Below are 13,149 nucleotides of genomic sequence, written 5' to 3' on the forward strand. Positions count from 1 at the left end.
TTCTTCAAAAATCAAATGTTCAGAGAAAATATATTAAATTTCCCAAGCTGCTAAAACTGAAGGCATAATAGTGCAAACAAATCACACTTACATTATTACTACAGAGAATTTTAAAACATGTTTTTCCACAATGTTTAAATTCATCCAACAACCTGTCTGCCTTAGGTTAGTGTTCATGACCAGTGAAACTTGAAACCCTAAAGAGTAGGAATAAGCAATATCCAGAGGCCAGGTTGGCATATTAGACCTTCCCCACTTCTGCTTGAATTTGCCTCAATATCAGTGGCAGTAAAACCTTGGCTCCCTCTGCCCCACATCTAAACCTATTTCAAGGATAGGTATTAAGGTGTGGTGGGGGTGGGGGATAACAAGGGGAAACTGCTGGGGAAAAGAGCAAATAGGCACCAAGAAACCCTAAGGCTCATTAAAACCAAATCTTTCAAGATCTATGTATTTTATTGTTTTGAGACAACTCTAAAACATTAGTGAATTAAAGAAAGTGGCTAAGTTTGGACAGTCCGAATAGAATCAATCTGCTAGAGCTAGAGAAGTTAAGTTCTTGGATTCTGATAATTATTGAAGATATCAATAAAGAGAAATAGCCAATATTAGTTTTATAAGGATAACCAGTTACATACATTATTGATCAACCTTACCCTGCCAATCGTGTCATCTCACGACCTGCTAGAACTATCCTGCCAAGAGCTTGAGACATTCTCAGCAACATTCTTCCACTTTGGTAGTAATCCTTAAAGTGACAAAATACAGTTCATGAATGAACAGGTAACATGCATGCCATCCAATCTAGCTACTCTAAGCAGCACATTACTTACCTCCAATAGTTCTGCATGTGTACTGTTCTGATGGCGTGGATGAGCTAAATTCAAGAATGGACGGCTAACAACCAGATAGCCAACTACAGTAGCAAGATCTGTAAGATTTCAAGAAAATGTTTCTTTCAATATTTGTTCTGAATGGAAGGCTATCATGATTTTTAAAGCAGACATGAACCCAACCATCAGGTAGCAATACCACACAGCTTTTCCACTCTATTCCTTACCAGTTCCACCCACTAAACTCCAGTCAAGCGAGCTCTAGTTGTTTACAGTTTTTAAAAGTGATTTGGATCCAAAAAAGGATGAGGAGGACTATATTAGTGCCAGAAGAATCCTTCATTCCTCTTATCCTTACAACCCACTCCTTGGAATTGGTGGACTCTCTGGAATGGTGAAGGTTGTGGCATGAGAGGGACACAAAAGTGGAATGGAGAATCCATGGAAGTTAGGAGGTCACTTGACTCAAACACTTCCACTTGTGTAAGGCATTATTAGGGCAAAGACAAGGAGTGACCAACAGGGCTATACAATCACCAAAGCAATTTATACTTGGTCTTGGAATTATTACAGAGATTTCTGACAGGGGGGAAAAGAGTTGTCCACACTTACATTTGGCAACAATGGTATCTATAAAGCCCATAGTAAACCGGAACAAAATGAAATTATGCAAGTGCTCGACCTAGTGAAATGAAAAAGTTGGGAATTATGTCCATACATTCACAATATTTAGGCAAATGAATTAGTAGCTCTGTAGTACTAAGAAGCTCTGTCTGCTTGTTTGAGAAGTAAGATATGCACAAAGTTGTGGGGACAGGAAACAAGTGCACAGTGAAACACATTACAGCATACAAGAGCAAAGTGCCTGATCAAGGATGGGCAATACACATCAAAAAGGCTACGACTGCAACCTGAATAAGTCCAAGTAACTTTTTAAAAGGAATATGATAATTTTTCATGGTTCATAAATAATCTCATTTTCATTCTCAGTCAAGGAGGGGGAAAGCAACTGGAGAAGAGGGGGAGAGATTAGCAGTCAGGAGAAACATCCAACCTCTTTTGTTCAAATCTTCATTGGAAATTCCATCCCACCTCACCACTTTTTAATTTTTTGGTGACAACCCATATTAGAAGACACAGGCCTACTGATACAGCTTATAATTTAGCCTCATTGGAGTACAATCTCAACATTCCTTAAGATCTTCTTGCTCCTTTTGTAACACACAAACTTTCTTCAAAATGAAACCTACACTACCCAGCAATTTTTTTAAAAAAAAATCTATTTTAATTCTAATTAGTTATTTTAGAAAAAAGTCAGTTCTCTTTGCTAACTCTTTTGGATACAAAGTCATCATGCAGTTTATCTCAGCAACCTTCAGTAGGATGCAAAATCAAACACAGGCTACAGGAAAAGGAATGCTCAACGGACAGCATTCTTTTCGTTTGTCTGACTGCATCCTCTAACAAACAATACATTCCATATAGTACTTGCATATGAAGAAGTAGATGCTTAGGCTACTAACTTCTTCCATCCAGTTAGGCTCAAATGTTTTACAAGATCTCTTTGGATTCTACACAGTGGTGATGCAGCACTGTGTACTGGGAAACAGACTAGTTCATTTTTTCATTATAATTCAGTGTCATATTAGATGGCAATTACATTAAGACAGCCCTCTACTGCTTATGCAAAAATCCATAAACCACCAAAGCGATAGTTTCAAACTCTGTGGAATTTAGTATTTATATTTACAATTCCCACTTACCAGTTTGCGGAAGGCTTTGTGAATTGTCTGCTTTTCCCTTTGATTTCCATTATAAAAAGCAATTTCTTCACTGTAAAAAAACACATCCCTTTTAATGCACAGATGAGCACAGGAGCAATCAGGCCTATGCTACAGAATGGGATGGAGAGGCTATAAGTGACACAATCCAGGTAAGAGAATCAGCCTAGAGAATCAAAGTGATAACGGTAGTGATCATTTTGGATTTCAAGTAGGTGGTGGCAGTTTTTACCATTAGCTAACCCAAAAACTCCTTGTTAAATGGTTAGCTAAAATCACAAAGAACGAGGTGAGCTAGACTCTTTTACTTTGCTATTCTCATTTTCTAATTGTACAAACTGTTTTAAAAGAGAGGAGAGCATTCAAAAACATCACCCATCCTCTCTGGTATGAAGCAGTACAGTCTATTGTACCTCCTCACGATTCTTATTCATAAGTCCCTTTTTAATGCCACGTGTTGAATATGCCTCAAAGTTGTAAAAGTATCCTTTTGCAATAATTAAAGGAGGATCATCAATCATATCAAAACCAGTGAATTGTGCTTTCCTTTGAAATGATCAAAACAGACAGTTAAATAGCTCATAATCAGTACACTTTTTAAAATATTATTATATATTGTAAGCTGTGATCCTTGATTATTCTTAACCTGGCAACAGCTCTCATAAGTTGTTAACAAACTATTGCTGGAATCGTATTATGACCTTTTAAGTTATGCAGTTGTTGCATGTCTTCAGGATGTATCTGACTTATGATAACCCTAAGGTGAACCTATCACAGTGTTTTCTTGATTTGTTCAGAGAGATTTGCCTTTGCCTTCCTCTGAGGCCGAGAGAATGAGACTTGCAAATGGTCACCCAGTGGACTTCCATAGCTGAACAGGATTTCAAACCTTGGTCTCCAGAATCATAGTCCAACACTCAAACCACCACACTACACTAACTCTCATTATGTTATTTATCTTTACGTATACAGTACTTAGATACATAGCATGGGTGCTAAGAAACTCCTTTACTGAATTGCAAAGAGGCATAATGGGACACCAGCAAGAGTGCTCAACAAACATCAAGACTAATGCCATGCACAACTGGACTGATACAATGTGCATCACACAATCAGCACACTTCGCTGATTCTGTTACGTAGTAACATAACAGCAACCCTCTACTGGATATCAATATGGAGAAAAATTTGACTCTTATCTGATAAGACACGCCATAGGCATTTTCTTGTTTCCTATGGAGTGACAATAGATGCAGCGAAGAAGTCTTACTCCACTGCATGTATTGCATCTGCGAAGTCTTGTCTGCTGGAGCTGTTCAGGATGGTAAGGGATCTAACACAGATGCCCGCCACCCGGAAGTACCTGCAGTTGTTTTGTTTCTATCTCTCAGGCAAATTCCAGATGGTGAGGCTGGGAGACAGTTGCTCTTCTAAAAGAGAGCTAAAATCTGGTGTTCCCCAGGGCGCCATTCTGTCTCCTATTCTATTTAACATTTTCATGAAGCCACTGGGTGAGATCATCTGGAGACATGGGGCGGGGTGTTATTTGTATGCTGATGACACCCAAATATGTTTCTCCATGTCTCGGACTGCTGCAGTGACTACGGATGGCATCTCTCCTCTGAATGAATGTCTTAAGTCTGTAATGGACTGGATGAGGAAAAACAGACTCATGTTGAATCAAGACAAGACGAGGTACTTGCTATAGAGACTCTGAATCTAGGGAGGTCAACCTGTCTTGGATGGGGTCACACTTCCCCTGGAGGACTCTGTTCGCAGCTTGGGGGTGCTCCTGGACTTGTCACTCCAGTTGTCAGCATAGATAGCTGCGACAGCCAGGAGTGGCTGTTATCAGCTTTGGCTGATACACTAGCTGTGACCCTTCCTGGAGCTGGGGAACCTAGAAATGGTGGTACATGCGCTGGTAACCTCTCGACTTCTGCAACGCACTCTACAGGGGGATATCCTTGTGCCAAGTTTGGAAACTTAAAATGGTGCAAAATATTGCAACCAGACTGGTCGCTGGGACATGCAGAGCCGACCATATAACACCAGTCCTAAAATCCCTCCATTGACTGGCAATTAGTTTCCAGGCATAGTACAAAGTGTTGGTTATAACCTTTAAAGCCTTACATGGCTTGGGTCCAGCTTACTTGCGGGAGCACCTTCCTCCCATACAATCCACCCCGCACACTCAGGTCCTCTGGGAAAAACCTATTGCAGCCAAGGAAGACCAGGCTGGCTGCAGGTTACCCAGAGGGGGTTCTCATCTGCCACTCCTAAAGTATGGAATGACCTGCTGGAGGAAATCTGACACATCCTCACTCTTGACGCCTTTAAAAAGGCCTTCAAGATGGATTTCTTTTGGCAGGCCTTTCCAGATTAAATCCCCCCCGCCACTGATTTTTCTTAGCTCCTATCAACCCCACAAAAGATGTCTCGTCTTAAGTACCTCTAATTTTATTTGATTTTAATTACTATTTTATATTGTTGTTTTTATTTGATTATGTTTTTAAGGTAGGGAGGGAGGTTAGGGGTAGGGGAGTATGTAAAATTTTAAATGTATAATGTATTTTACTGTTATATTTGCCTTTTGTAACCCTCCTCGATCTGTAGGGAGAGGCGGGATATAAATAAAAATTATTATTATTATTATTATTATTATTATTATTATTATTCAGACGCACAATACAAGTCTCCACAGATTTACGCTCTATATTTTTATTACAGGAGCAAATGTTTTAAAAAAATTACTCAGCTTGTGGGAGCAAACCATCTTGGTAGCTGCTTTCCAAGGCAAGAGAGAAATTAAGTGTATATGCAGAGTGACTTCATGCAGTCTTAAAATGATGAACTTGGATTGCTGTTCTGCTCTTAATTTTTTTTTTTTCAGATTTAAAAAACACTGAAATAATCTTGTTTCTCCTGCATTGTGTGGCTTTTACAAAGAAATGTTTGTGTTTAAACCTTAGTACCTGTTTGTAATGAGCCGCGAATTGACAAATCTATACTCTCCTTCATATTTTTGCTCTGTGATAGTCATTTTACCAATGGGTCTTCTTAAGCGGGTAAGGAAAAAGCCTGAAAAAATCAAGTAGGCCATCATAGAAGCAGGACCCTATAAATATTTAGGAAAGAAGAATGAAAACCATTAACAACATGTAAAATAATAATAATAATAATGATGATGATGATGATGATGATGATGATGATGATGATGATGATGAACACATATGTAAATGTACAGAAGATATATCTGAACTGCTGCATTGATATATTATGGACTTGGAGTCCACATCCTTCACCCGTTTGCGGGTATTGTATCATAACTCTTGTCTAAAAAGGAACCATGCCCTTCGTTGAGTAGTGGGGTGAATAGATGGTGTATACTAGTTACTTATTTTTCTAAGGCTACTCTACAAGGTTCTTTAAAAAATAAAGATAATTGCATCTTTCATATGACGTATTACCACAGACTACATGCATGTTAAGCATCAATGAATATTAAACTCAGGATAAGTATCAATAAGCACTTAGCCTAATACTCCACATTATTATTTATCATTTCTTTAGCACCACACATCAACTTTAAAAGAAATGCAGTTTCTGTATAGTTGGTTGTACATGTTAAGAGTGGTTTTACAAGTGTTTCTTAGTTCTCGATCTATAGAAAATTCCCTAATAAACATCCTTTATTCCACATATCACATGTCATATACCAAAGCACTGTAGTGCATAAATATAAAACTATTTTACCTGGGCTCCTATTGCACTTGTTAGCTTGAAGATATATAGAACAATATCCAAAAATGGCTGAAAAAGAAGGTTGAATATCAGTTTTATATTCATTCTCTGATACAAAGCATCCATTCCATTTCTATTTAGAAAACTAATTTAGGCTGAGTAGAAACAAAAATAAAAGAGAAAATGGATTATCCTGTGTATTAAGCCTGTGTTCGTTATGTCTCCTGCCCAACAGCTATCTAAAAACAGAATAAAATCCTGTTCAATACAATATAGTTCTCCAGATTTATGGTGAGACAGAAACAAAAGAGACTGCAAAGGCTGCTCCTCAGTGTTTCTTGGCAAACAACAAACTATAGATTACAAACATGATGCAGCAAGCTACTATATCAACTAGAGGAAGAAGCTTAATTGGAATAATTTAAGTTGTGCACAGTATGTCTTTTATAATGAGGGTGGACAACATCCCAAGTCAGAGGACCACACCAGACTACAAATAACTCATCAAAGGCTTCCCTGCTGATAGTTTTGAAATCCTTGCAGTTACTGCTAAAGCCTGGAGGTGACTACAGTGTGGGTGAGCAGAATGGTGTCAGAGCATACCACAGAGCCTTGGAAAAGGAAGATTACAGAAGGGAAGTACGCAGCCACTATATTTCTGGCAGCATTGTTGGATGGTTTTGTGTGTATGTGTATGTGTGTGTTTCAAACCTGGGCTGCAAGTATTGCAAGTTGTGCAATACTGCTTTACAAATGCTAGTGAATTACATGTAGGAAAGGCTGCAATTAACCCAGGCCATGACAAACTACCTGGTAACTTGGATTCAGATACTAAGTTATCATGCTAAATCATGATAATCATGGCCTGAAGACAGAGGCTCCTCCCTCCCTAACTGTCATCGTTCAGCCTCTGAGGGAGAGAGAAGGCTGGCCCAGTACCATCAGGGGCTGGCCTGAAGACAGAGGCTCCTCCCTCCCTGTCATCGTTCGGACTCTGAGGGAGAGAGAAGGCTGGCCCAGTACCATCAGGGGCTGGCCTGAAGACAGAGGCTCCTCCCTCCCTAACTGTCATCGTTCAGCCTCTGAGGGAGGAGAGAAGGCTGGCCCAGTACCATCAGGGGCTGGCCTGAAGAAGGAGGCTCTCCCTCCCTACTGTCATCGTTCAGCCTCTGAGGGAGAGAGAGGCTGGCCCAGTGCCATCGGGGGCTGGCCTGAAGACAGAGGCTCCTCCCTCCCTAACTGTCATCGATCGCCTCTGAGGGAGAGAGAAGCTGGCCCAGTGCATCAGGGGCTAGCCTGAAGACTAAGGCTCCTCCCTCCCTAACTGCCCGCCCGCCCGCTTTCCACCTGGGCAGAAGCGGCCCAGAGAGACTCTTCCTTGCCGCCGGAGCGGCGTTTCTCCAGGGGAGAATCTGTAATCTGTACTGTATTGTATTTTCATTTTGTTTTGTAAACCGCCGTGATCATAGGAACAGCGGTATATAAATAAAATTTCAATCAATTTCAAATGCTAAACATTTATTTAATATAATTAATGGGCATATCCTATAAACAGTAATGATTCAGATTATGAGATGAAGAATGACTTTTAAAAAAATCATACTCACCTTGCTAAGGTTTGAATATAGGTCTACCACACTATTACAAAACTTTTCTACATCTTGCGTAAGCAGCTGATCAGGATTTCCTATCCTGTTGTCTAGATTCCCCATTTTGTAGTAAGTGTAAGTCCTAGAATGTCATAAAAGCAGCAAATTCAAATTAATATGGCACTTTCATTAAAAAAAATCAAATGATTAAACAAAATTTGAAGACTTTATGGATGGTTTGGGGGGAAATAAATATTAATTGACCTCACCATTATTTTAATTCAATTTTAAATCATTACACATTGAGAAAAAGGCATTACTTACTGAAGATATTGATCATAAAGGTACTTGGTCAGTCGCACACGGAAGCACAACTTAAGCTCATTTAGCCCATACTTCAAGAAGCTATTCACCAGGGAAATCTAGGAACAGTAAGAATATAACACAAATTGCAAACAGCGAGAACAAAGACCAAAATCCAACAAGGTGCTGGTGCTGCAACACTAGCGCACACCTCCTATTTCCCATCGCATCTCCTGACATCATTTGAGAACTGGTTCTTAAGGGATGGCAGGGCACATGGGCAGGAGTGGGGGGGGGAGTTTGCTGAAGTGATGAGAAAAGTTCAGTCTTTTCCCAGTTCTGAACAGAAATTTTATCATGTCCCCCAACTGGATTTAGGCCAACAAATATAAAACAACTTGCCAAACTGCTTCACTAAGAAGGCAAACTCTAAGATAGAGATGGCACGTTATAATCCAAAATCCAAGACTAGTGCCCAGTCATAGACTAAAATCCTACTTTGGAGCAAGATTCAGGATGCATCTACACTGGAGAAATCATGCAGTTTGACACTACTTTAACTGTCATTGCTTCATTCTATAGAATCCTTGGATTTGTAGTTTTGTGAGGTACCAGCAGTCTTTGTCAGAGAAGGCTAAAGATCTTGTAAAACTACAAATCCCAGGATCCCACAGGATGGAGCTACAGCACTTAAAATAGTGTCAAACTGCATTACTTCTACAGCATAGGTGCACTCTCAATAAAATCAGTGGAACTCCCTTCTGAGTAAAAATGCATAGGTTTCCACTGTTAATTGATTGATCTATTACTTAATTGATAAAATATACACAAAAATTGAATAAAATAGTTTTAAGAAAACTATTTAAAGAAACTTCTTAAAGTTTTAAGAATCCAAAGAACTTGGATTGGATCCAAAGAACCACAAGGAGGAAGGGAACAGGTAATAATGCTAACCCATGAAGAAAACATCACAAGAGAACAAAGGGTTTCTTATTTTACTGGGGAGCTGTTTAATATTATAGAATGAGAAACATAGCATAGAAGCTAGATATAAACTATGGCATATAATTCAGCAGGCTGTAAATGGTCCTGGGAATAGTCAGTGGAGAGTCTTACACGCCATAAAATGTCTCAGTAAATAGCTTGTACAGAGACTTGCACAAGACCTTGCACAAATGAAAGAACATCTCTAGTTAGAGAGTCATTTCTCTCATGCAATGCTTTCCTTGTATAAACAGAAAAGTCTGTCCTCTAGTGGAAGACCATTTCTGAATTCAAGCCACTCTTAGGTTGTTTTAAAACAACACATACACATCACAGCAGATCTTGTAAGGTAGCATTTACTGTGAGTGTGTGCTTCAAGTCACCAGTTGACTTATGGCAATCTCATGAATCTTAAGGGGTTTCTTAGGCAAGGAATACTCAGAGATGGTTTTGCCCCTCCTTCCTCTTTAATATAGCCTATAAAACCTGGTATTCATTGGCAGTCTCCCATCCAAGTAGTAACCAGGGCTAACCCTACTTAGCTTCTAAAATCAACAGGATCTGGTGCCTTTAGGGTATTTAGGCCTTATGTACAATTTTATAAAATAAGGATTGTAAAGCTGCAAATTCATTGACCAGTGGCACTGTTCAGTCAATATAAATAGGTTTTTCAAATGACTTAATCTGATCAACTAAATATGCTAGCTCTATTCTATATTTTACAAAATGAACCTAACTACTGTATATACCCATGTATAAGTCGAGAAATTAAGATCAAAAACTGACCTCAAAAAACCTAAGTCGACTTATATATGGGTCATACAGTACATCCATCCTGAGCCTCTTCCCAACTGGGCTTCCTCCGTGGGGACAGCCCATCTGGAAAGAGTGAACAGTCATCCCTGCAGCCTCTCCCCAGCTGACCCTTGACTTATCCACAGGTCATATAAAAATCCACACTTCTGGTCCCAAAAGTTGAGACCCTGGCTTAGACACAAGGTTGACTTATAGTCGAGTATATATTTACATGCTCCAAAATGTGTATTTTCAAGAAAGCAGATTACTGCATGTATATTTTCTTCCAAAGCATATTATTATAATAAGTTATGCCTATGTTTTTAGAACTAAGTACAACTTTTAAAAATTAAAGCAAGTGGATTGTACAACAGACAATGAAGTCTATGGATAGCTTACAATGGAACTGATTATTCTAGTTATTTACAAATACACTCCATTTTTATGCATTACTTTTGAAATTTAAAAGGGTACAAACTAAATCTAATTAGCCACCAAATTTATTTATTTATTAATGTAACTGTTCTATTCAGCTGTAAGGCCACTGTTTAAAAAGCTCTGCTCAGGTTCTACCACACTGGATAAACTACCAGCTATTTCCCCCTACTCCATTTTTAGGTGTAGGCCCTAGAACAAGAGGCAGCCTTAAAGCCCCAGAAGCCCTTAGAGAAGATGAATTATCTAGATTCAATCTAACCTAACTTCAAACCTGGTTGAAGGACAGAGACAGCGTTGATTATATTGGTAATGACTTAAACTGGGAGCCAGACTAGTTCCTTGGACCTCTCAACAGTTTACAATGCCATCAGTCATGATATTCTATTGGACCGTTCTGGGATGGGAACAGAAGGCACTGTTTTACAGTTGCTTCTTTTCTTCCTGAGAAGGATGGTTTCAGAAGGGGATTCATTTGATGCTCTGGTTATTGGGCTGTGGAATCACTCAGGGCTCTGTATTATTTACATGAAACCACTGTTGAAGGTTGTCTGGAAATTTGGGGTTCAGTCTCACTAACAGGCTGATGACACCTAACTCTGGGCCACAGCAGATGGCCCGGAAGGAGTGATCTCCGGCTGCTCCAGCCACGATCGCTCCAGGACTGTGGAGACTGCATGGCCTGCTCCAAAAGCTGCTCTAGTTTAAACCTACTTGTGTCAGTAATGGACTGGATGAAGATGAATAAACTGAAGCTTAATCCAGGCAAGTATACCTAGTCAGCCAGAAGGCAGATCAGGAAAACAGATTTAGCTTATGCTGGATTAGTTTACATTCACTTGGGAGAGGCAGATCCTCAGTTTGAGTGTACCCCTGGATTCAACCCTAAAGTTGGATCCCCAGGTTTTGGAGGTGCCCAAGACTGCATTTGTACCATCAAATCTAGTGTACCAGTTATGCCCATTTCTGGAGATTTTGATTCATGCATTAGTTACATCCCAACTGGATTACTTCAATATGCTCTATACTTGAGGTTGTCTTTGAAGAATGATCAGAAATTCCAACTAGTTCAAAATGCTGTGGTTAGACGGTTTCCTGGGCTGGTTGTACTTATTACAACCGCTACCAGTCCATCTCTGGGCACAATTTAAAATGCTGGTTATGACCAGTAAAGCCCTATATGACTAGCCCATGCTACCCAAAAGACTATATTCTCCTATAAACATATTCACGGGGTTTGAAAGAATCCCTTCAGAACCATGTCTAGTAGAGAAGCAAGAGAGAAGTTTCCCCGTGGCCACATTCAGATTATGGAACTTCTTCAGAGGGGGTTAAATCTAGCTGCTTCACTGCCCTTCCAAAAACAGACAAAGATCTTTGTATCTGGGTAGGCCTCCAACAACTGCTTGAGATGATCAGAAGTTTTAAAATGAATGCCTTGAAATTTTAAACATATTTCTTCTTTTCTATTATTTGTGTGGTATTTTAAAATTATTTTATTTGGAGTTTTAAAGTATAATTCTTTCCAGTACATATAACCTATTGCCTTTATTTGAATCTTTTAAATTAGATTTAACCCAATCCTGTGAGTATGGCAGGATATTTTTTTTATGCTTGTATTTTAAACAAATGCTTGCAGCCACAGTATTCTAAAACAAGAATGTCTTAACCCAAAAATCTCACAAAGTTCCCACATTTGTAAAACAATTTTTACTAAGCTGATATTCAATTTGAAAGAAACCTGAGAACATTTTTTAAAGTACATGAAACACATTTATCAAGGTGGCCAATTTATTTTAAAATGGGAAATGTTATAAAGAATTTTATTACTGCTATGAAAAGAGGTTTTATAACTTAATCTAGCTTTCCATAACTTGGTATTCTTCAAATGTGTTGAACTGCATCTTCTTTACCCAGAATGGTCACTAACTGTGTTGACTGAAAATGGTGGGAGTTTCAGTTCAACACCTCTGGGAGGCACCATGTTGGGAAAGGTTTCTGAGACTTCTGATATTGAGCATTTCATTATTTTCTCCTTCACTTCCCTTTACCTGGACTCCCTGGTTTTTAATGAAATTATTAGAACATCCAGACACAGTGGGGCTAGGAAAATGCAATATAGCAGACTAACAGTCTTCTTCATCATAAAATACTGATTACCCGATACTAAATCTAAGTGCAAAGTGGCCCAAGTAAAGGAAAAATTATATATTTCTTGTATCCTTTTGAGATCACTCATGATCTTTCATCTGTAAGATTTTAAAATCATTTTTAGAACTTGGTTTGCCCCTCATTGGGAATTAACAATATCATTAACTTTTATCAAAGAGATGACAAAAACAAAAAGCACCACTTACAGCAGGCATGGCAGCGATGAAGTTGAACAAGTACCTCTTGAAATCTTTTCTACTGCGACCAATGATAGCACTGCAAACCACCACATGCAAAATGTTAATGGCATAGGAAGCAAGACCCATCCTGCAGTGTTTCCACAAGAGCAAGCAGAAAGCCATTTGAGGTGTACACAGAACAAGAAATTCAACAGGGAAAGCAGGATTCTGTAGCCACCAGAGAGCCATTACAGATGTGCTCCCACATCTGTTGACAAAGTGACAGCTTGCTTACTGAAACCCATTCACCTTCTCGCTGCTACTGCTGTAGCCCTAACTGTAGGCATTATTAACAC

The 13,149-nt window shown here is 39.2% G+C and overlaps 1 protein-coding gene across 2 annotated transcripts in view; it reads right to left on the bottom strand.

Moving 5' to 3' along the window:
* ABCD3 (ATP binding cassette subfamily D member 3) overlaps nt 1-13,149 on the bottom strand; it is a 45,300-nt gene that overhangs the window by 11,677 nt on the left and 20,474 nt on the right. Inside the window, exons 5-13 of one of the 2 annotated variants that reach the window (XM_042462711.1) lie at nt 12,821-12,890; nt 8,271-8,368; nt 7,965-8,088; nt 6,370-6,426; nt 5,589-5,731; nt 2,597-2,666; nt 1,446-1,515; nt 834-931; nt 657-748 (exon numbers count right to left, since the gene is read on the bottom strand). In XM_042462711.1, the coding sequence (XP_042318645.1) occupies nt 657-748; nt 834-931; nt 1,446-1,515; nt 2,597-2,666; nt 5,589-5,731; nt 6,370-6,426; nt 7,965-8,088; nt 8,271-8,368; nt 12,821-12,890 (822 nt within the window). The remainder of the gene's footprint in view (nt 1-656; nt 749-833; nt 932-1,445; nt 1,516-2,596; nt 2,667-5,588; nt 5,732-6,369; nt 6,427-7,964; nt 8,089-8,270; nt 8,369-12,820; nt 12,891-13,149) is intronic. The other variant, XM_042462712.1, reaches the window with a different exon arrangement.

Source organism: Sceloporus undulatus, chromosome 4 (genome assembly GCF_019175285.1).
Source record: "Sceloporus undulatus isolate JIND9_A2432 ecotype Alabama chromosome 4, SceUnd_v1.1, whole genome shotgun sequence".
Classification (NCBI taxonomy): domain Eukaryota; kingdom Metazoa; phylum Chordata; class Lepidosauria; order Squamata; family Phrynosomatidae; genus Sceloporus; species Sceloporus undulatus.